Source organism: Diabrotica undecimpunctata, chromosome 6, assembly GCF_040954645.1.
Source record: "Diabrotica undecimpunctata isolate CICGRU chromosome 6, icDiaUnde3, whole genome shotgun sequence".
Lineage (NCBI taxonomy): Eukaryota > Metazoa > Arthropoda > Insecta > Coleoptera > Chrysomelidae > Diabrotica > Diabrotica undecimpunctata.
The window spans coordinates 157,393,790-157,418,625 of NC_092808.1; the positions used below are offsets into that span (position 1 = coordinate 157,393,790).

Here is a 24,836-nt window from a genome sequence, read left to right on the forward strand (position 1 = left end):
AGATGGACCAGTACGTTTTGGTAGAGATGGGCCACGTATTTCAATACGGGAGAGATGGACCAGTACCAACGTTTTTAAATGTTACTTTTAATAAAACGACTTATAGTGTAATTAATAACTAAGTAGCTGATATTTTTCTGTTTTAGTAAAATGCCAACTAACTACGTAAGAAAGGATTCCAGTAGAGGGGCGTGGACGGAAGATGGATTAATACAAGAGGTTAATGTGATGGAAAATAAAGAAATGGGTGTCAATGCTGCTGCTAAAGCTTATCAAATTCCTAAGAGCACTCCTAAAAGAAGGATTAAAAAACAAAAGTTTACGAAGAACAGCTTAGGGTATTCCTCCATTTTAGGAAGACTAAATGAACAGAAGATTGTAGGCCACATAAAAAAGTTACAAGCTCATGGTTTGACTCTTTGCAGGGATTCACTGAAAAGCATAGCGTTTGAACTTGCTAAAGAGCTAAAACTACCTCACAAATTCAACAAGGAAGCTAGAAAAGCTGGTTATGATTGGCTAAACTCTTTTCTCTTAACAAATCGTACTCTTACTATTAGTAAATCAGAAGGTGTATCTGTATCCCGAGCTAAGGGAATAAACACGAGGTGTGTGGAGGAGTACTTTAAGTTACTCGAACGTGTTAATATGGAAAACAATTTGGTTGAAAAGCCTGGGCACATTTTTAACATCGACGAAACCGGGCTTCAACTGAACAAGAAGCCAGGAAATGTTGCAATTAAAGGTTCCAAAAATGTAACTTCAATTACGTCAGGGAAAATGGGTGAAACCGTTTCTGTTCTAGCTTGTGCAAGCGCTGAAGGTACTTGTGCTGCTCACAAATTTTAAAGATACAGGAATGTTAAGATCAAATTTTAAAGCTTAATATTTTTTAAACAACATTTTACTGGTTCTTATAACCGTCCATTCTGTTTTCTTGGTACTTAATTTATAACAGACTTTTTTAAAGAGTTTTATGTCATAGTAATCTTTCTGGTCTCTTTGTGCAGCATTGGTAAAACTGTCGAGTTTTTAGTTATTCTGTAAAGAAGAGATGAATTTTTTTCTTATTCTACTCTAAAGTAAGACAAGTCAGGGACTAGGTTTTGGCTTTTTCGCTGTCCTGACACTAAATTTTAAGGTTTTGGATTTTAATCAAATTTTGTGTAAAGTAGTTGACTGGTTTGCTCTTCTACTCTTCTCATATTTGTGACTTATCATGGAGCAGGAACTTTTTTCGTACCGGTTGTTTGATGTATTTGTTAAGATGTTCAAAAATAAAAAAAAACTGACGCCTGGTCTAATAATAGGGATGTTTATTGAAAGCAGGAAAATGATATTATTTATTACATTTTATATAAAATAAAGTATACATTTTTAGGCTAGTCTTATATTGTCGTCAATATTTTCCTGAATCCACGATACATAAGGTCCAGTTTTGAGACTTAATATAGCTGATCCCATTACTCCACAACCCAAGGTTGTAAAATAATGAAAACCTACTACGACTCCATCTTGAATGGTTGGGGAACCGGCATTAATAAAACATAAATCTTCGCGTCCAGTAAAATCTCCAGTACAAAACAATGTTTGTGCAAAGTCAGGAAATTTGTATTCCATCGATGGTTCTACTATGGCCATACACACTAAAAGAAAAAAAAACTATAATTAATTTAAAAGTTATTTCGGTGATTATTACAGAATAGATATTTTTAAAAATGAGTAAAGTTCACGTGGTCTAAGGAATGAGTACATATTCGTCTTAATAAACGATTTTAAGAAGCTGCAAACAACTGCAACTGCAGCTCTTCAATCAGTCTGTACAACGATACTGGTTAGCAAGATTGGTCTCACAGCAAGGACAAGTACTTTATCTTCAACTGATAGCTGAAGATCATACCGTTACCGAAGATCATGCCACAAACAAATAATTTATTATTTCCAAAATATTTTGGACGGACGTCTTTGAAAGCACACTTACCATCATAGTCAATCATACCCGTTTCTGCAGTCTCCAAGTTTTCTACACTGACTGGTCTATCGTGACTATCTTTATTAACAAACCATCCTAGTTGCGTTACTTTGCCGAGTGGTACATCTGATCCTTGCTTTGGCAGTACTCCTGGTTGAACCGAGTCTCCCAAATCTAGAGGTGTTTTTAGTTTCAGTAGACCAATGTTGTTTGGGGAAAAGGGTCTAAAAAGAAATACTCCTTTAGAATTTAAATAATAAATTTAAAATCAGATAAATGAAAAAAGAGCGACAATGCCAAAAGTACAGACAAAATATGATGTTTTTCTTTTATTAAGTAAGCTACATTATCCCTCATTGCAAAAAAATAATATAAGAAAAGGATACCAAGAAGAATATTACTAACAAATGAGTGATATATTGGGTTTAGTGTAAAGGTACGTTTTTACTGAGCGTCGGTTGTGATTATCGTTGGGCGATCGTCGCTGAGCAATGATCGCTAAGCGATAATTACAAGCGGAGTGTTTTTACGGAAGCAATGATTTTATTAGTGAGTTGTCCGTTGTCTAATGAACAAGTGGTTTTGTTGCATCGATGGGCCTATCTAAAAGAAAAAAATTATTGTTAAAATAACTGCTGGCAGAAGAAATAGAGGATAAAGAAATGTTAAGTGTTCCAAGATTTGAAAAAAATGCAATATTTAAAAGAAGACAAGAAGAAGGATACTTCAAAACTATTTATTAAGAGATAGTGTTAAGTTTTCACAGTTCTTGTGTCGTCTACAAACTGTATTCCCTATGCAGTGTCTCCAGAAGAGAATCTGTCAAATAAAAACTCTCAAAATCACATACATAAGCCACTATAGTCACTCAGCGATTGCGACTGTGTCTGACAGACACAGACACAGAGTCTGTGACTCAAGCGACAGACGCTTTGGTCTAAACGGCGCCGTAATAGACCATACAAACTGAACACCGCGATCATCGCTCAGTGACGATGCGATGGCTTAGCGATAATCGCAACAGACACTCCAGTAAAAACGTACCTTAAAGCTAAATCACAAACGCCAAAAACCCAACACTTCATGAGATATTTTTTAAATAGATCATCTTTGAACAAAAAAACTGAATTAGAAAACTTGACACAACTGTAAAAACGATATCTGCAAAAGCCAATATTTATTTTTCCTACTAGGCCGTCCAGCTCGTATATCGAGCCACCCTAAATGCTTAATTATGTTTTGTATTTTATTTCCATCTTTCTTTGTCATCTGTAACTTAAAAGCAATGGATTAGTGAGACTTCAACTTCATTTGTAATGCGGTTGAAACGGATGTGATTTAAAAAATTGATAGAAATACACCAACATTGCTGTGAAGTGTTGGTGATATCATATAATAAAATCAAAAAGGTATGGTTCTGGTTAAACTACGGTGGTAGTTATGATGGCCACGATTATAATAAATCAGATAATATAAAAAGGATTTTAGGAAGAAAATCCAAACTCAATTAAACATTTTTTGTATATTAGTCTATAATTTAACTTACTGAAAATAGTCGAATTCTGGATGTAGTACAGCTGTTTCGATCTCTCTAAGTTGTGCGGCTGGACTGGTGACATTGACAACTCCTGCGTTTATCTGTAAACAGGAAACATACATTTGAAAAAGTACTTATCTATTGGTATTTCAGTGGTACTGGACAATAAATTTAACATATATGCTGCCATGAATACATACAATACAGTATCTGGGCTAAAAAGGTAGAACTACGATCGGTTCACACTAGAGCCAAAAATATAATTTCTCAATTGCCTCGAGTGAAACGACGCGATAAAGAAGCTAAAACTGCAATTGATTGTTGGAAGCTTTTCATGGGCGACATACTAATTGCTGATATTGTAAAACATACTAATGAGAAAATCAATTCAGTAAGTGAATTTTTGCAACGATGATCACCAATACGTAGTAAAAGTGACCTCCGAGCAAGAAAAAGAAATCAAGGCTTTATTTGGATTACTTTATTTAGCAGGAATTCATAGTCCCTTCTTATCATTAGTCATTACATGAAGTAGTCAATAATAAGAAATAATAAGTACCAATATGCCCAACTTATAGTGAAAGGAAAAATCGAGGGAAAGAGAGGCCTAGGAAGGAAAAGACTATCGTGGCTCAGAAACATCCGACAATGGACAGGGCTAAATTTTGAACAGCTAATAAGAACAGCTGAAGATAGAGAAGATTTTAAAATTGTAGTAGCCAACCTCCATTGAGGAGAGGGCACTTTAAGAAGAAGAAGTCAATAATAACATTTTATTCATTTGAAACAAAATTAAAAATTGTGTGTGTTTATTTTTACAGCCTTTTTTTCTATTGACAACCCCTTTAAAAAAATAATAAACCTTATATTAGTCATAATAAAACTAAACCCTTATCATGGTATAGAACGTAATCATTAATGAAAAAAGGGATAATATAAAACACTATGACACAGATTATAGAAACCTATGGTTAGAAAATTCTAAAATTAACAATAAAATACAAGTTGAATAAAAAATTAAATGATTGTATGGTCATGATAGAGCCTCTGTATAAACACTGAATAGAAAAAATGTAGATCAAGAAACGTATAGAACCGAAGCAGCAAAAAAAGCGAAGAAAGTCGTGAAACAAGACTATTTCAAGGTGGAGATTGACAGTACAGAAAGAGATGAAAACTTCGCTTAATAATTTATGTTAAAAGTCGTAAAGAATAACTAAAAATGGAAAATATTACCAGAATACTGGTAGATACCACGACCATATGATAAATCGAACATAAAACAGTTGATAAAAACACAATTTATTAGAGAAATTTCACAAAGGAACAAAAAATTTGATAGAGAAACAGGTAAATAAAAATTTAACATATACCTATATTCTCTTACGGTGCCCTCTACATTACTGAAGATTGGCCATAACTACAGCAAATTGCTTTCTATCTTGAGCTGTTCTTATTATCAAATGCGTGTCCATGCCTGTCCAGTCTCTTTTATTTTTCAGCCAGGAGCATTTTCTTCTTCCTGGATCTCTTCTTCCTTTCACTTTCCCTTATATTATCAGTCGTAGAAAGTTTTATTTTTCTACTCTGTAAATATGTCTTAGATAACTCGTTTTTCTGATTTTTACAATATTTAGGAGTTCCCTCTCAGTCCCCATTCTTCTCAGTACCTCGTCGTTGGTCACGTGCTCTGTCCAAGAGATCTTCAGCATCCTTCGAAAAACCCACATCTCAAAGGCTTCTACACGTCTCATACTTGTGATTCCGAGAGTCCATGTTTCCACTTCGTATAGAAATATGGAATAAATGAATGTTTTTACAAATTGGTATCGGATATCTAACGATAAGGTAGGGTTTATTAGGCATTTTTTTATTTTTTTAAAAGCGGACCTAGCATACTCTATACAAGCACGTATTTCAACTTCGTAGTCAAGATCGTTTATTGTTCAGCAACCAAGATACTGGAATTTTTGTACAAATTCTATCTGTTTTTTGTAGATACGAATATTAACGTCGGCATTTGGTGCACGTGTAACGGCTATTAGTTTTGTTTTATTTATGTTTATGTTCAGTTCCAAGCTATCTCCCTCTCTGGTTATGGCATTTAACCCTGCGTTGGTGTGGTGTGGTGTGATACACCCCACGCATGCAAAAAATGGAATTTCTCTTAAAAACAGCATCTTATCGCCCTCTACTGTTCAGTAGCTGTTACTATAACATCACTCTATCAAGTAGCATTGCTACTTTCATAATTTCTTCAATACCCACTTACATAGATGTCAGAATATGCCGCAGGGGTATGTCACACCCCACCACACCTCTGGCGTCAGTCAGTTAATCATTGTTGATGCCTGGACATTTTTTCCGAACTTCACGTGATTTTTTTGTTTTTACTCTGGTTGTTGTGCTCAAAATTTGTTATGAATATATGTAGTTATGAACAAGAGCAAGCAAGGTTGCTAAGATTCTGGGAAGAGGTACAAAGTGATGAAGATGAGGCTATTCCTGATTCCGAAGACGAAGTGCAGCTCGACCATGTTACTGAAAGTTCTCATGACACAGACACAGAACAAGATGGCGAGGAAGATGAAAGTGAACAAGAGAATGGAGATGATGCGAGTACATTTGCTAGATATTATTGGGGTAGAGATAAAGTGACGAAATGGGCTAAAAAGGTAGAACTACGATCGGTTCACACTAGAGCCAAAAATATAATTTCTCAATTGCCTCGAGTGAAACGACGCGATAAAGAAGCTAAAACTGCAATTGATTGTTGGAAGCTTTTCATGGGCGACATACTAATTGCTGATATTGTAAAACATACTAATGAGAAAATCAATTCAGTAAGTGAATTTTTGCAACGATGATCACCAATACGTAGTAAAAGTGACCTCCGAGCAAGAAAAAGAAATCAAGGCTTTATTTGGATTACTTTATTTAGCAGGAATTCATAGTCCCGGCGGAAGCTTTAAAGATTTCTGGACAAATGAAGGCACAGAAATGCCAATATTCAAGAAAACTATGTCTCTAAAACGCTTTCAATTGCTGCTAATGTGCTTGCAGTTTGACAATGGAGCTGCACGCGTAGATAGAATCAAAGAGTAGTTGACAATTTTCAGTCTGCCTATACACCTGGCATGTATCTCACTGTTAATGAAAAATTGGAGGCATTTCGTGGCAGGTGCCCTTTTTGGCAATATATTCCAAATAAACCGGCTCGTTATGGAATCAAAATCTTTGCTTTAGTCGATTCAATATGTTATTATACTACAAACTTGGAAATTTATTGTGGTTCTCAACCGGATGGTCCTTTCAAACTGAGTATGAAGCCTACAGATGTAGTTTTACGATTGATTTCACCAGTGTCTGGCAGCAAACGAAATATCACATTTAATAATTGGTTCACAAATTGTCCATTAATGCAACAACTTCTTGAAGAACACCAATTAACATCTGTGGGTACTGTCCGAAAGAACAAGAAGCAAATTTCTTCCACAATGGTCAACACAAAAAATCAAGAACAGTATTCTACACTTTTTGGGTTTCCAAAAAAATACAACCTTAGTATCCTATATCCCACAGAAAAACAAAAATGTTCTGTTGTTATAAACACTACACCATGATGACAGAATAGACTCATCTACAGGAAACGCTAGGAAGCCAGAAATAGTCACATTCTACAATGTTACTAAAGGACGGGTTGACACCGTTGACCAGTTATCAGGTACATACGACGTTTCCCGAAACAGCAGAAGGTGGCCGTTGACGGTATTCTATGCGCTCTTGAATATGTATGGAATTAACTCCCAAGTAATCTACAAGATCAACAATAATGACTATATTCTGAAGCGCCAAAAATATAATAAGTATGAAATATCTTAGTTTGTCACTGATAGCAGATTATTTGGAAGAAAGACAACACAATCCTCGGTTGCCGAGAAAACTGCGTGAGACACCGGGCTATAAGACTGCAGATTGTGATGAACCGTTGCCTAAACGTCAGAAAGTACAAGGTAGATGTGTAGTGTGTCCCAGAACAAGAGACAGAAAAAGTCGCTACGTGTGGTATGATTGCAGACATTTTGTTTGTTTAGAACACGCATGTTTCAAATGCGATACGTGCATCAACGAGGAAAGTCAGTAAATGATGTAACTTTTGTTGATGTATGTATTATTCTTTATAATGTTTATTTGTTTATAAGTCAATAAAGAAAATTGTGTTGTGTTTTGTGTTCAGAAGTCTTTAGTTCTTTTATTTCATTTCAGAAAAATGTAATGATTTTAAGTTGCTATTTCTGCTATTTTTGAACTGTGCAATAAATTGTTTGAGCTGATAATACTTTTTTAATTTTTTTAATAATACGCACTATTTCAAACGAAAAGTATATACTTTTGATGCAGATACTCAAGTATTGAGTTTTCCAAGACGTATTTTGCTATGGGGTATGTCACACCCCACCACACCAGACACGTAAGTTTTAGACACCACACAAATGCAGGGTTAAAAGTCGTTGCAAACCCCTTAGCACTATTCGCGATAATGACGGTGTCGTCTGCGTATCTTAAGTTATTTACATATTCTCCGTTGATTTTTATTCCTTTTTCAATAATTTTGAGGGCATTTTGAAGATATTTTCGGAATATATATTAAACAATAGTGGATAAAGTACACAGACCTGGCGAACTCCTCTTTTGATTGACTTTTCTGCTGTCATACGATTGTCTATTTTAATCGACGCCATTTGATCCCAATATACGTTTTAATAAGGGCCACCGTGTTATGGTCTATACCATGTTGTGTTAGGATTGCTATAAGTTCTATGTGTTTTACTCGATCAATATTTCTATAACGCTTGTCAATTAACATATACTCAATCTGGTTTCTTATTATGTGGTTTTGATTATCTCCAGGTGCTTTCCATGTCCATAACCTTCTTTCTGGTAGTTTAAACCAGGTGTTTGCAAAATTGGACCAATATTTCTCTTCTGTCATTTCTTTGGCCCAAACTAAAGTTTCCGGCTACGTCTTCGATCCGCCGTTCACCTACTTTGCAATAAAATCTCTTATATTAATGTTTACAGCATTTTTCTTTGCGATCTTCATTAGCTGTTTGACCTCTTAGAATTCTCGTATTTATTTTTCTGGTTTTTCTCCTGTAGAAGCATATACTTGAATAAAGTTCAAATTTCGACGAGTGGTATCAATTTGTAGCATAGCTACTCTATCAGATACAGGTATAAAGTTCTTGTATGTGTGACGGTAAAGTAATAATTACTGAAAAACTTGCATTAAGAAAACTAGATTGGGTCTAAAAGTTATTTGTTATCTCTATTTCTACTACGCTATAACGCTAACCTTATTGCTTTGCTATATCTCCGCCATTTTTATAACTTACCCTGAAATTATTGTAGGTACTCGCACCATACGCACAGCCACCAAGTGTGAGGATCCAATTTTTGGAAAGAACCACTCCAGCACATTGTGGATAACAAACCGGAAAATCGCATGATTCCACTCCTACGATAAATGGATACTCATTTTGATCAGCGTCTCGACCCAAGATTGGAGAAGATGCTAAATATTTAACAATATTAGAAAAAAAGTAGCAATTAATAACTTATATAACGCAGACCGAAACAAATAAGAAAATAGAGTTTTTTGTTTTACAATTCTATTAAAGTTGTGATAAACTATTTAAAAATATCAAAGTCAGCATTTCATTTTTATTAGTAATTTTATTTATTTACTCACCTAAAGTTTGTAGAACTAAACTAAAAAGTATGAAGGCAATCATATTGTATGACGGCAAGATACAAAATAATACGTTTGATTTTAAGATATTTATACATAGATGAAATCTTAAGTGTCGAACATTTTTTTATTGATAAAATTTTGTAAGTACCGTACCAAAAGTACAATTTTAAATATCTGGAGTATTCCATATTTTTAAACTAAGATTAAAATTGTATTCAACGGAAATGAAAAATACAAAAAATCTTTGATAATCCAAAACTATCTCGTTATGATCATTAATAGTGAAGGAGCTTTTAAACTTAAAGAACTTCCTTAGAGATTTTAAAACACGGACCAAACTTGATACTAAACCATTTAGTCTTGGTTGCTGGCTGAAAGGCGAAGAGAAACTATTTTATATTTTGGTTATAGAGACATGGTTACTGGTTACAAACCCGCAATTGATGTGGTTAGTAGACTCGTTTAGCCAATTAGTAGATCTAATCGAAATATAACCACCTGATAACTGATTAACCGGTATTGAACTATGCGAAAGACTATCCAATGAGCATAAATTAACATTGTTAGGCACAATACGAACAAAAAAGAAACAGCTACCTACCTAGTTCACTGAATATCAAGGTAGATTAATTCTATTACGTATGTTCTTTAGAATCACACGTTCCAAAAACCCAAGAAAAACGTTCTTTTGGTATCTTCTATGCATGAAGATGACGGCATCGATGGAACTACATAAAAGGATGATTATTGACTATAAAAAAACGGATTTAACATGGTAGATTAGTTATCATCAAAATACATGAAAGGTCGCAATACTAGAAGATAGCCGGTGGTGGTCTTTTACGTCCTACTAAATGTGACAGTCTGGACCTTCTGACTGACTATCTTGAACTTACTGAACAACTGACTTCACTAACTGTAACTAACTGTGTCTGTCTTCTTACTAATTGTCTGACTGCTTACTGACTGACTGACTGGCAACTGACTGACTTCATAGTAATTGTCCTACTAACTTTCTGACTAACTCACTGCTCCTTTGAATCCAAATCACCTAGTATTTATATCTTTTCAATGTTCCAGAACCATCTGGCAAGAAATCATATTCGAATTGTTCTATATATGAATGTTCTCGAAAAAGTATATCTTCGATCCACAGACATAACCATATTCGCGAAGGTTCTACCGTAAACAAAGGTTAAATTCTGTATTCTAGAGAATTCTTTACTTTTCTATCGAGAATTTTATTGAGGCTTTTTATATATTTATATTTTATTTATAGGCTTTTCAGATCAGAATATAAACTTATATGTAAATTAAACATTTTAAATTAACAAATAGCCCCATTTTTACATTCGCAACTATTTTTATCTGTCACTTATTCAGAGTAGGTATTTTTGGTTGCCTATGCACATGGCTCACTTAAATATATTTACAATATTATAATTATTAAAAAACAACTTTTTACACTTATTATATGCTAATTTCTCAAGAATACCCTCATATAAATAATTTTTATATTATATAACTTATTAAAATAACCAAATACTTTTTATATCTAACATTATCTAGTGTGTAACCATCTCAATATATATATATATATATATATATATATATATATATATATATATATATATATATATATATATATATATATACAGATTGAACGAATTTAAAACGGAACATACGAAATCAATGTATTTCGGCTCAACTCCGCTCTAGGTGGTTGGCCAACAAAAGGTTGTCAAATAATTATATTATAAAAATCCAATACTTCAGCGGGCTGCTGGATTCGGAACTCATTCAAGAACAAGTCAAAACTCCACCCAAAAAAACTAGACTAAACAAGCAGTTATTATGCTGTCAAACCACTTATCGCTTCCTTATAGTCCAAGAGATAGAGCCGAAATTTTGAACTGATCAGTAATATGACATTTCTCTATTGGAATATATTCATTGTAACTGGGTTAAGACTTTGCCTTACAGGCGGAAGCCCCTCTTGGTACAGGGGGTGGCTATACAGGGATAAAGTTGTCATTTTTTTCGGAAAAATTAACGATCGATAATATGGCTGAAAATTTGCCCAGAATAAGATCTTGGTATAACTAGACGAAATCCCAAAGGGCGGACGCGAGAGTAGATACATAAGGTGTGGCGGACAGGGGTGAAATTGCAATTTTTTGGGGAAAAATTAACGATAAGTAATATGTCCGCCATTTTCGTGGATCATTATTTAGCCCCTAAAAACTTTAAATCCAAAAGGACGGACAGCTGGGTTGGTACAGAGAGCCACAAGACGGGGTCAAATGTACCACTTGCCTGCGCATTTTAGGTCTCGGTAACAATTTTCAAACTGATTTTATTATGATATTTTTATACCGATTGATTTGAAAATTTGTATGCTTACTTCTGTTACTATTCTGAGAAGCGTCAAGTAAAGTTTTCCTCAAAATTTTCCAAAAAAATTTCCGTAAATGAAAATTTTCGTAATTTTTTGAGGTAAAATCTAATTTGTAGAATCCTTTCGATTTTCTGTAAGTTATACCATGATTTTTTTCCAAAAATTTTCAAACGATTTTTCTGATAAGAAAAAAAAAATTTAGAAAAACTTTTCTAAAACATTTGATAAAACTCGTCTGAATCTTTTATAGAATATTTTGTAGTATTAAAATGATATTATGATAATGTTTTTTTTCCAAACTAAAGTCATATTTACTTTACAAATTACATTTTTTTCTTAAATATAAATATTTTAAGAATTAATTTTTAATTAAATAAATGTTTGATATTTGATATTTTATTAAATTAAAGTAATTTTATAATGTTAATTATTAAATATTTTTGGTATAACAAATAGTAATTTTACTTATTTTTTATTACAATAAAAAGGTTTTTAAATTTATATTGCATAAATAATGATTGTTCAGATATAAGAAAAATTTGATTTATTATTACATTAATAATCAAATACAAAATATATTATTTCTATTTATCAATAGATAAAATTCAATTTGTAGAATTCCTTTAACATTTTACAAATAATTATTAATAAAAATCAATTTAATTGTGGAATTATCAATTTTTTAAAATTTGAAATTTACTTTGTAGATATTTTCAATATTTTTTTTTAACTTTCAAATTGATTGAATTTTTTTTCATTAGTTAATTATAATTTTACAAATTCTGTTTGGACATTAATTTTGCATCATTATTATTTTAAAATATTAAAATAATAATGATGCGCGTTCATTTAGATTAGTAATTCTAGACGCATGCGCTAAATGTAATAAGTATCAAGATGCTTTTATTCAACTTGGTGAAACTGACTTCGATTGTAATGAAGTTTTTGAAACCTTAGAAACTTTCGTATGTCACTTATATGGAACAGGACTGACGAGAACAATTCCAAAAAGAAAAGTAAACGATGTCAGATTTTCACTATTTAACCGGCAGTATAAGTTGCATGATGTGAACGAACCTTAAAAAAAAACTAAAAAATTTCGATGCTTCAAGCTTACCACCATGTCAAGATAAATTACACCAACATCTACTGCGAGCTCATTATATTTCAAATATTTGGACAAATGCTCATAAAAAAGTACCAACAGAATTGATCGTTGAAGAACATGGTTGGGAGTTTGAAGATGAAACATATAAATTCAGTTTAGTGGACCTCAGATGCCAGAATCAGTTCATGAAGTAGTGATTGAAAATGAAGCAGATAATGAATGTGATATTATTGAAAGTGAAAGTGACGAAGATGATGAATGTAATTACATCAATGAGAGTGAGAAAAATGACGAAATTTTTAAAGTTTTTCTAAATTTTTTTTTCTTATCGGAAAAATCGTTTGAAAATTTTTGAAAAAAAATCATGGTATAACTGACAGAAAATCGAAAGAATTCTACAAATTAGATTTTACCTCAAAAAATTACGAAAATTTTCATTCTACTTGGCGCTCTTCAGTATAGTAACAGAAGTAAGCATACAAATTTTCAAATCAATCGGTATAAAAATATCATAATAAAATCAGTTTGAAAATTGTTGCCGAGACCTAAAATGCGCAGGCAAGTGGTACATTTGACCCCGTTTTATGGCTCTCTGTACCAACCCAGCTGTCCGCCCTTTTGGATTTATAGTTTTTAGGGGCTAACTAATGAGCCATGAAAATGGCGGACATATTACTTATTGTTAATTTTTCCCCAAAAAATTGCAACTTCACCCCTGTCCGCCACCCCTTATGTATCCACTCTCGCGTCAGCCCTTTGGGATTTCGTCTAGTTATACCAAGATCTTACTCTGGGCAAATTTTTAGCCATATTATCGATCGTTAATTTTTCCGAAAAAAATTACAACTTCATCCCTGTATAGCCACCCCCTGTACCACGAGGGGCGTCCGCCTGTAAGGCAAAGTCTTAACCCAGTTACAATGAATATATTCCAATAGAGAAATGTCAAATTACTGATCAGTTCAAAATTTCGGCTCTATCTCTCCGACTATTAGGTAAGCTCCTCTTTCCTTTAAAGGAGACTGATAGTTGAACGATATTTTATACAATGTCTATCACCGGGTATGGATTTATTTTTGTCCAAGTTTTATATTGGTCCACTATTTCAAACAGATATATATTAAATTGTATGTTTCGTTTTAAATTGGTTCAATCTGTATATATATAAATATATATATATATATATATATATATATATATATATATATATATATATATATATTATATGTAATATTATATATATATATATATATATATATACTATAATATCTAATAATATTATTATTTATGTGATATGTTTTGTATTATTTATTCTTCTTCTTCAAGTGCCATCTCCGCGGCGGAGGTCGGTAATCATCATAGCTATTCGGACTTTTGAGACGGCTGCTCTGAAAAGTTCATTTGATGTACATCCGTACCACTCTCTCAGGTTGCGCAGCCATGACATTCTACGCCTCCCTATGCTTCTCTTTCCTTGGATCTTTCCCTGCATAATCAGTTGGAGCAAGTTGTATTTCTCTTTACGTGTAATATGTCCGAAATATTCTAATATTCTTGTTTTTATTGAATTTAAAATTTCCATTTTATTATTTCCATTTTATTTCCATGATATTTTCAGAATTCTTCTGTACACCCACAGCTATTTATTAAATGTGCATAATTATTTTAGCCTTTTTTATTTCAAAATAATAATCTCAATAAATCACTGTATGACCGAGAACTGTCAATTTTGAAATACACTTATAGATAATAACGGATTTATTACGGCTGTCGCCGCTTCTCCGCCCCCAATTTCCATCTTTTTCTGTCATATGCAGTTGCCTCTTGCCGCCATTGCTTCATCAATATCGTTGCTTTCTTGTCATCATTGATATTTCTCTCCATTTTCATTTCGTTTCTTATTTGTTCGTTTCTAACTCTCTCCAGTTTTCGATCTACCGTAGCTTCGTCTCAGATAATCCATTTCTGTCGTCATAAGTTTGTTTCTATTAGCTTTGGTGACGTCCTATATTTCCGAACCGTAAAGTGTAATACTTTGGACTATACTAATGTAAATGTGTTTTTTGGTTTCTCGTCGAATTGTTTTTTGCCAGAGAAGAGAGTTTAAGGCACGGGTCGCTGCTCATTATCAAAATACATTTATGCCATGTCTAATTGGCAAATATTATACGTATTTGGTTCATACGCTGGTGTATGTGAGTTCGAATCCCAATATGAATTTCCTTTTTTTCTAGACTTCTAGACTTGTAGACTTCTAGACGCGCGTTCGACTTTACACGGAAATTTGCACGGGAGTAACAAGCATCTTTAGGCATGTTAAATTATAAATTAAAACTTGTAAATATCTCAAGAAAGTTCAAATGTGTACTTATATACACAACAAACAACAATTAAATATGGTATTTTTCAATGTCAGATAAATTGACAGTTATATCACCAAACAATATTGTTTTTGATAAAATGAAAGGCAGATATTGAGCACACTTGTCTTAATTTAATCTTGCCCAAGTAGTTTTGCTATCTAAAGCATCGTGAGGGGCATTTTGTCAATACGAAATTGACGAAATGCTTGGTGATGCATACATTTTAAATCATCTTCACTCTAAGAAAGTAGTATTGCGTCGTCTGCATAGAAGATTATTTTAGGTTGTTTATGTCCTATTTGGTATTATTTTTTAGTTCTTACTTTTCACCATAATAAGGTTGAAAAATAAAGAAAATCTCTTTGTCTTATTTTATTGCCAGCTTCAATAAGGTCTGTTAGTTGTTCTTCTACTTTTACTTTTATTGTATTGTTTTGGTAAATATTTTCGATCGTTTTGATTATTTTTAGAGGTATCTCTTTTGTGTACAATAAGTGGATGGCGTGCTTTTATTTGTTTTAATCAAATGCATTCTTAATGTTCACGAAACATAGATATGCCAGTTTATTGTATCCTTGTAATTACGATTCACCACACTCCATATTCTGTTTTGTCTTCCGAATAAGTCTTGTTCCATATTTGTACATTATTTCGCTCACAACTGTATTTTAATTTTCTAGATTTCTGTGTTTCCTCTATTTCTCATACTTTTATAATTATCACAGGTTATTGTTTGACTTTTTAGTTAAAGGTAAATTTTTCCTTTATTTTCTCTGCTGCAATCGAACCAAACTAATCTCACTGTCGACTGCTATATCGCAAGAAAAGTAGATGTGATTGTAAGAATTACAAGGTGACGTAAGACCTTGGTTTGACAGCATAAATGATTGTTGTGCTGGATATTGGTCACCAATCGGCAGCAACTCAAACTCTTTTAAAATAATAAACATCTTGGCCAATCGGGATAATTTTTTAAATCTTATAATTTTGATAGACATTTTAATACGCTATTCTGCTCCTCTGGTAGTAAATTATAATTTATTTATTCTTAATTACTAACCTAACCTAACCTAACCTCTTTGCTTCTCTGTGCTCCTAAAAATTCATCAAAAATATTTTAGAATCACTTTCGAGACCTAATTTTTTAATTAACAAACTTCTTTATTTTTCTTCATGCTGATGAGAAGTCTTAGTTCGGAAAGCTAGAATAGTCATGTCCTAGATCTTTTGCTTTTCTTTCTTTTCTGTGGTTTACTTAGAACAACAACATAATATTTTTTACATTTTATTTAAAATTACGCAAATACAATATTTTTAAGCTAGTGTTATATCTTCGTCAATATTTTCCTGAATCCACGATATATAAGATCCAGTCTTGAGAGTTAATATAGTTGATCCCATCACTCTACATCCTAAAGTTGTATAATAGTAAAGGCCTACTACGACTCCATCTTGCAGAACTGGGGTTCCTTCATTTATAAAACATAAATCGTCACGTCCAGTAAAATCTCCAGTGCAAAACGTCTGGGCAATGTCAGGAAATTTGTAATCCAACGATGGTTCTACTACGGCCATACACACTAAAAGAAAAAAAGTATTAATATAAGTTTATTTAAATTATAAAGATATTTGGATGATTATTCATCATCATTAGTTGGCACTACAGCCCTTCGTGAGACCTGGCCTGCCCCAAATGGACCCTTCCCTATGGAGTGTCTGTCTTGTTCATTCCCTTACTCTAATCTCCCTTTGATGATTCTTACAAAGAAGATATTTTTAAAAATAAGAATGATTCCATTTTGGTGGTCAAAAAGCAGTTTATTTAAATCTTACTGAATAGGAACGCATTTAAGTTTCTGCATATAACTGCAAATGCAGTTTTTCAAGGTAGTTTGTATTACACGAATAATTGGCAGAGTTGCTAAGAGTTTTATACATTGATGCTTGGACACCGTTATGTTTGCTTTAATAGTGTAAAATTAGATATTGTTCTAAGTGTATTTACATACAACATTTAGTTTCTTAACTAGTTTCGTAAGCATACTTACAATCATAATCGATAATATCGGTTTCTGCAGTCTCCAAATTTTCAATACTCATGGGATAGCCGCGTCCATCGTTAATAATAAACCATCCCAGATGTGTTACATGGCCGAGTGATACATCTGAACCTTGCTTTGGCAGTACTCCTGGTTGAACCGAGTCTCCTAAATGTAGAGGTGTTTTAAGTTTCAGTAGAGCGATGTTGTTTGGGGAAAAGGGTCTAAAACAAAATATTATATTGGGATATAATTTTTTTTTAAATCTATTCACAAAATTTGTTATTATGTAAATACATTACCTATTACTTTCTGAGATATTTTTAGTTATCTTCAAATTTCGGGAATACCTTTAATTTTTGTAAGTAGAAATAATTTAGTCTTGTGAAAGTAGAAAGAATATGGTATTATTATTATTCAATAAATAACTAATACAAGACAAGTCAAAATCTTCTTCTTAGAGTGCCATATCCCTACGGAACGTCGACTACCATGCTTATAATATTTTTATACTGATCTCGGTCTTGCGCTACGTGTAGCGATTGGTCCGCTGTCAAACCTGTCCACTGCCGCAAATTCCTCAACCAAGAGAGTTTCTTCCGTCCTATCCATTTCTTTCCTTCGATTTTACCGTTGAGAATTAGCCGAAGGAACTCATCTCTTGGTCCTCTGATTATATGTCCAAGATATTCTAGTTTACAACTCTTAATAATATTTAATAGAGTTCGTTGATGTCCCATTCTTCAAAGAACTTCTTTGTTTCTGGTTCTGCTAGTTAGTATCCTTCGATACAACCACATCTCAAACGCCTCGATTTTATTCATGATATTGGAAATGTCAAAAGTCAAAATAATATACAATTAATGTCACAATTTTTAGATGGTATATCAACAGCATTGTAATCCAAGAAAGCCAAACGTTAGACCTTTTGAAAAATTAATGAATGGGTCAGTTGCATATGAAAAGAATAAAAAAACCAAAACTATTATACGTGAAGAAAAGAAATATGATATACTGTTAGATACTACTGAGGATCCTCACAACAGCACTCGTGAAATTTTACGTCAACATATATATATATATATATATATATATATATATATATATATATATATATATATATATATTGTACATATATATATACATATATATATATATATATATATATATATATATATATATATATATATATATATATATATATATATATATATATATTGTACATATATATATATAATTGTACTAACCGCGGAAATCTTTCCGAACATATATATATTTAGGGATTCTACAGTATTCACTGCCTTCCTTCGCTCAACCGTTTCCATTTCTCTCTGTTGTTCCATTCTCCATTGTTTAGGCGTCTCTTACTCATGGCGCCGTCTACTTCGTTCCTCCAGGATTTTCGGGATTGTCCTCTTTTCTTCCTACCTATGGGGCTCCATTCGGTTATTCTCTTTATTCATCTGCTGTCGCTAGTTCTTCTTACATGTCCATACCACTTTAGTCTTTTTTGTTCTATATATGTTAGTATGTCTGTTTTTATTGATGTTCTTTGCTTTATTTCGTCATTACTTCTCCTATCCATTCTTGTTACTCTGCAGCATCTTCGCAGGCATTCCATCTCTGTTGCTACTATCTTACTGCTACTATACTGTCAACATAACATTAGTCAAACTTAGTCGAAAAAAATGCACAAACATACAGATAATTCAAGAATTGACAGTCGCTGATTATCATCGCAGATTAGCTTTTTTCAATGGTTGTAGGATCAAGTGCGTAATGACTGATTTTTTTTATTATGTGATTTTTGAAGACCAGGATACATTTCACAAAACTGAAAAGTAATTCGGTATAATTTTTGTTACTATGCAACAAGCAATCCTCACTTTATTAACAGTCATATTCAAACTAGGTGGTCTATAAATGTTGGGGATGGTATTATTAGGGACTATGTGATTAGCCTAGATTTTTTTGGAAAAAACGAAATAAAGCATTCTATAGAAAAGTAAGAGCATACTCAAGAGGCTTACATCTAAAAGTACACAACTTAATACAGATAAAAATAAAGAACTGCTAATGGTGAAAACAAACGGTTTGAACGACGAGCTAAGTATTTTAAGCAAACATAAAAGGGCTGAATATACAGTGTGTAAAATCCAAATGGAATCAATTCATTATTTAGGTTACTGTACATATTTATAAAAAATCTCGAAACACGTCAAATTTAAATTATAACTTGACATTCTTTAACGTGAAAATGCAACCCCTACCTTTAACCCCCTTAAAATGACAGGTACAACCCCCAATTTTTAAAATAGGAAGTATAGGCTTGTGATATATCGTTTGAAAGGTCTTTTCATTATTCATTCAAAAATGTGGTCGCTTTTAAGTTTATTAAGATTATTTAACATAAAATAAATTAAAATCATGTTGTTACCGAAATTCGCTAGAATATACTCAAAACTTATTTCCCGTTTAGGTCTTGATAATGAAAAAGTGAACAAAAACCATAGCAATGTGGTTTTTAAATGGTAACTATTAAAAAACTTTAAAGAATTTCCTTGGCAACGTTATTTTAACACGCATTAGTAAATTTTATTTAAGTTGTCAGTATTTTAATTTAAGTAAAAAGTTCGTTCAATTAAATTCTGAAAAATGGTTAGATTAACGGAAATGCATAAAATAACAGTTTTACAAATGATTGGTTACGGAGATAACACCCGAAGACAACAGAAAGTAACTCGCCTATTTCATGAGAAATTTCCTAATTTACCGCCTATATCCCAAGGAACAATAAGTAAAATAGAGAAGCAGTTTCGCGAGTTTGGTCATATATGGCAGATTAAAAAAGCAGCTGCCAATGCACTGAGTGATGAACTCAAATTAGATGTGTTGCTTGAGTTTCAGGAAAATCCACATACATCGAGTAGACAGGCATCCACTACATTCAATTCTAGCCATACATCGATAGTAAACATATTAAAAAAAAAATAAATTGCATCCCTATAAGATGATACCTACTCAGGAGCTCATGGAAGACGATTTTGATAGGAGAACTTTTTTTTATGAGCAAATGATGGACATGTTGGATAATATTATCCAATTAGAAGACGTTAGGTTTTCTGATGAGTGTACTTTTTCACTTAACGGTCATGCTAATCGGCAAACTTGCCGCTACTTGGTCACGGAAAATCCTCACTGGATGAGAGAAGAACACACTCAATATCCTCAAAAGGTTAATGTTTGGGCAGGAATTGTAGGAAACAATATCATTGGTCCCTTTTCCATTGAGGGCAACTTGAATGGCAACAATTATTTGGCACTACTTCAAAATGATGTCATTCCAACGTTGGCAAATTTATATCCTAATCCAGGAAACCCTCAAGTTCCAGTGAATACGATATGGTTTCAGCAGGATGGAGCACCACCACATTACCAACTTAATGCCCGGCAGTACATCGATACAATATTTCCCAATCGGTGGATAGGGAGGCGAGGATCGATTGAATGGCCAGCGCGATCACCTGATCTTACATTATTAGATTTCTTTTTATGGGGATATGTGAAGAGCCATGTGTACAAAACTAAACCTTCTAATTTAAATGACTTAAAAAAACGAATAACGCTTGCGATTCGGTCGATCACGCCTGTTATGTTAAATAATGTTAGAAGACAGTTTTATTTGAGATTAGGATGTTGCCAAGACGTTCGCGGTAAACATTTTGATCATCTACTTCATTAACATTCATAGTTCTTTTTTATGTTCTACATTTTATTACGTTTTGCATTACATTTTAGTTTTTGATTGTATTGTAGCGAATTTCGGTAGCCACATGATTTTAATTTATTTTATCTTAATTAATCTTAATAAACTTAAAAGCGACAACATTTTTGAATGGAGAATAAAAAGACCTTTCAAACGATATATCACAAGCCTATACTTCCTATTTTAAAAATTGAGAGTTGTACCTGTCATTCTAAGGGAGTTGAAGGTAGGGCTTGCATTTTCACAGTAAAGAATGTCAAGTTATAATTTAAATTTGACGTGTTTCGGGATTTTTAATAAATATGTACAGTAACCTAAATAATGAACTTATTCCATTTGGCTTTTACACACTGTATTTACTGAATGGTCAGGGAATCGCTGACTAAAACGTCGAAATAAGCAACTTCGTTTGTATATAGTTCTATAATTAAACTTACTGAAAATTGTCGGAATCTGGATGTAGTACTGCTTTTTCGATCTCTCGCAGTTGTGCGTCTGGACTGCTCAGATTGACTGCTCCTGCATTTACCTGTAAACATATGAACATTTAATTTTAAAAAAATGCTTATCTATTGAATTTTCAGTAGTACTAGACAATATCTTTAATTCACATACGTACTGCCATTAAAACATACGATAAAGTATCTGTCGACCATCGGTGATTAAAGGAAAAAATGAGCGAATGAAAAATTATTGATAAACGATGAAGCCCTCCAAAAAACGCTACATATAAAAGTTATTTTAATTTTTTTTTAAATATAGTCGATTTATAACAATTCAAACCAAAATGTTAATATAAATATAAAACTATAACACCAAGTACAAATACCTATGGTCATAAACCTGAACCAATAGGTAATAATAAAATATAAGTTGTATACAAAATAGTTGTATGCTCATAAGAGAGCAACTTTGTAAAGACTGGGCAGAATAAATATATTTTACAAAATGTATAACAATGAGTAACGTTCTAGCTTTTCTAGGTTTTCATTAAGCCTTTGTAACGGTAGAATTTGACAAAATCCTGAAAGCACTAGACTACATAAAAACACGAATCATATCCCAATCGGCAGAGGAGACCGACAGGGACTGTTTACAGCACTACTACAATTTGCTTGTAAAAAACTTTACTGGGAAGAGAAAGCCTAAAGATTAACGGTAGGATTAACAAATTTTAAATTCGCAGACGACATAGTTTTGCCTTAAAGAGATATGTACAATGCTACGTGGACTTCAGTTAGTGTGTGCCAGTGTGGGTCTTAAAATAAATATCTAACTATCTATGAAAATAAAATTCATGATAAATCCAGTACTTATCAAAAAAGTTAATATTGGAGACAACGAAGTAGAGCTAGTGGAAAAATAGATATACCTTGGGAATGAAATAAAGATCAGAGACAACCAAACATTTAACCAATGTGTGTTGCCAAAACTTTGAATTTGACATCGACAACTTCTAAAACGCTGCAATTAGCTAAGAGAAAAATGGAAATGCTGAGTATATTGCTTCGTGAATGAGTTAGAAATGAAGACTTAAGAACCGGAATTACCAATGTAATTTCCCAAATTTCCAAACTAAAATGGAACTGAGCAGGACACGTCACCCCAATCAGTGATAAAAGGTTAACGAAAAGATTGCTTAAGTGGAGCCCGAGGTTAGAAAAAAGAAGGAGAGAAAGATCCCCTTCTCGTTAAACTGACGGTCTTAAAAAAATGTCAAGCAATTGACCGAAAAGTGCTCAGGATAGAGCACAATGGACAAAAATGAGGGAGACCTATGTTCAGCAGTGGGCGCAAGGGGCTGTGTAATGATGACGACGATAGCAATGAAAAATTGATTCATTTGACTCAATAGTCGTGGAAAGGAGATGATTCCAAGATGGAGACATCTTGGAATCATATACGAAAGTATAGAAAGAGATCAAAAGGCTGGAGAGAAAGAATTAAGTTAAAATTGTGAAAGTGCCTAGTACGTAGTACTATAAAAATAAAAAAAAAATAACAAAATTAAACTCGATTACGGCACAAGAAAAAATATGTCAAATATAAAATGAGAACAAAGTTCTGGTAACAAAGCAGCAAAGTTCTATTATGAGTTGAGATAAATAAGAATATTCCAATAGATATTCCAATTTATTTAAAATGTAAGACTTTTCACACTTGTAAGTTGTCGATTTAACGTACGTAGCCAATGCTCTTAGACTTACATCTTAAACATCACAAAAAGTGGTAATTTTATAGTAACAAGCACAATTTTATGTTTTGCATATCATTAAATCGATTTAAAAATAGTCGGAATAGGTGGGAAAAAATAAATTGAAGATCACAAATTTAATTATAACATTTTAATTTCCATCACTCTATTTCTTTGACATATTTACGCTATTCGTGTAACTTACCCTAAGATTGTAGTAAACAGCATCGTAAGCGCAGGTACCAAGTGTGAGGATCCAACTTTTGGAAAGAACCACCCCACCACAGACTGGGAAACAAACTGGTGTATCGCATGATTCCAGTGCTACGATAAACGGATATTCATTTTGATCAGCGTCTCGATCCAAGATTAGAGAAGGTGCTAAACAATTAAGAATATTAAATGTTAAAGTATCAATTACATATTTTTTTGTTTTCCAATTCTGTTAAAATTTTGTTGCAAGTCAAAATTTAGTAGATTATTTTTTGTTAATAATTTTATTTGTAACTCACCTGCAGTGTGTAGAACCAAACACAAAAATAGAAAGGCAATCATATTGTATGCTGTCAAGGTACAAAACCAATATGTGTTAGTTTAATATATTTATAGGTACTAAGATTATATCTAAAGTAAGGTATATTTTTAATAATGATAAGATTTAAAGATAAGTATTGCAATATTAGTGCAATTTTAAACATCTGGAGGATATGATATTTTTAAATTAGGTTTGAATATTTAATATTATTATTATTTAATAATTTTAAACGGAAACTGGCTACAAGCGGCCCAGTGTAGAGAACACTGGAAAAAACTGAGGGAGGCCTATGTTTAGCAGTACACGCGATTGGCTGAATGATGATGATATCTTTAGGAATATCAAGATTATCTTCTCCCAAATTCTCTTTTACTTCACCTATTGTCTCCATCTAAAAAAAAATGTATAAGTTGCTACACGAATTATCTTTTGCAGATACCGATAACATCCGAGAAATGGTTGGTCGTGGCTAAACTGTATAATCATACTTGGAATTTTCATCACTGCCGAGGGCCCTAGATGGTAAACGTGTGCTATTGCAATCACCAATGAATACGGGCAGCGAATAATCTATATATATATATATATAAAAGAAAGTCGTGTTAGTTACACCACTTATAACTCAAGAACGGCAGAACAGATTTTGCTGAAAATTGGTAGGGAGGTAGCTTAGAGCCAGGAGACGGACATAGGATACTTTTTATCCCGTTCGACAGCGTTCCCGTGTGACTTGACATGAAACGTCAGTCACTATAAAACGTGGTATAACAAAAAAGAATCAGACTTGGAATAACAAAACGCAAATGACAGCTATGTAATTGACGTAAAATGACAGGTATGTAATGACGTATGGATGACAATTTGATATTTGTAAGAAATCAATATTAAAACTATTTCTATTAAATAAATAACTAACAAGTGGATTGAAGTGAAGTGAAGTTTAATTAATAATGCCGCGACCAAGACGATCGAATCTTTCCCGACAAAGCCGTAATGCAAGAAGAATACAAAATACTGCAAATGAAAGGACTGAAGAAGAACAAGAAATTGCACGTGAACAGCGCCGCGATAGTATGGCTCGACTTCGTGCTTCTCAATCACGAGAGCAAAGTGAAGCAGCCCGTGAAACAGCTCGGTTGGCAAGGCTTTACTCGGAGATGCCACGTTAT

At 32.9% G+C, this 24,836-nt stretch overlaps 2 protein-coding genes across 2 annotated transcripts; both read right to left on the reverse strand.

Moving 5' to 3' along the window:
- Nucleotides 1-1,299: 1,299 nt before the first annotated feature.
- LOC140444194 (chymotrypsin-1-like) lies at nt 1,300-9,347 on the reverse strand. Its single transcript, XM_072535922.1, has 5 exons — nt 9,262-9,347; nt 8,906-9,084; nt 3,519-3,610; nt 1,982-2,196; nt 1,300-1,646 (listed from the first exon to the last, which is right to left on the reverse strand). The coding sequence occupies exons 1-5, from the start codon at nt 9,302-9,304 to the stop codon at nt 1,378-1,380; spliced, it is 798 nt and encodes a 265-aa protein (XP_072392023.1). The 5' UTR covers nt 9,305-9,347; the 3' UTR covers nt 1,300-1,377.
- Nucleotides 9,348-16,402: 7,055 nt separating this feature from the next.
- LOC140442930 (glandular kallikrein, prostatic-like) lies at nt 16,403-23,766 on the reverse strand. The gene is made up of 5 exons (XM_072533891.1): nt 23,645-23,766; nt 23,338-23,513; nt 21,376-21,467; nt 17,182-17,396; nt 16,403-16,713 (listed from the first exon to the last, which is right to left on the reverse strand). The coding sequence occupies exons 1-5, from the start codon at nt 23,685-23,687 to the stop codon at nt 16,448-16,450; spliced, it is 792 nt and encodes a 263-aa protein (XP_072389992.1). The 5' UTR covers nt 23,688-23,766; the 3' UTR covers nt 16,403-16,447.
- Nucleotides 23,767-24,836: the final 1,070 nt, after the last annotated feature.

Excerpts from the sequence above, each read along its gene's own strand:
- LOC140444194 (XM_072535922.1), bottom strand. The coding sequence starts at position 9,304 with ATGATTGCCTTCATACTTTTTAGTTTAGTTCTACAAACTTTAG. Across the intron at positions 9,085-9,261 it reads TTTAGTTCTACAAACTTTAG|CATCTTCTCCAATCTTGGGT; the intron begins GTGAGTAAATAA and ends TTAAATATTTAG. Across the intron at positions 2,197-3,518 it reads CCAGAATTCGACTATTTTCA|ACCCTTTTCCCCAAACAACA; the intron begins GTAAGTTAAATT and ends ATTTCTTTTTAG.
- LOC140442930 (XM_072533891.1), bottom strand. The coding sequence starts at position 23,687 with ATGATTGCCTTTCTATTTTTGTGTTTGGTTCTACACACTGCAG. Across the intron at positions 23,514-23,644 it reads TTTGGTTCTACACACTGCAG|CACCTTCTCTAATCTTGGAT; the intron begins GTGAGTTACAAA and ends TTAATTGTTTAG. Across the intron at positions 21,468-23,337 it reads CTGTTTACTACAATCTTAGG|GTAAATGCAGGAGCAGTCAA; the intron begins GTAAGTTACACG and ends ATATGTTTACAG.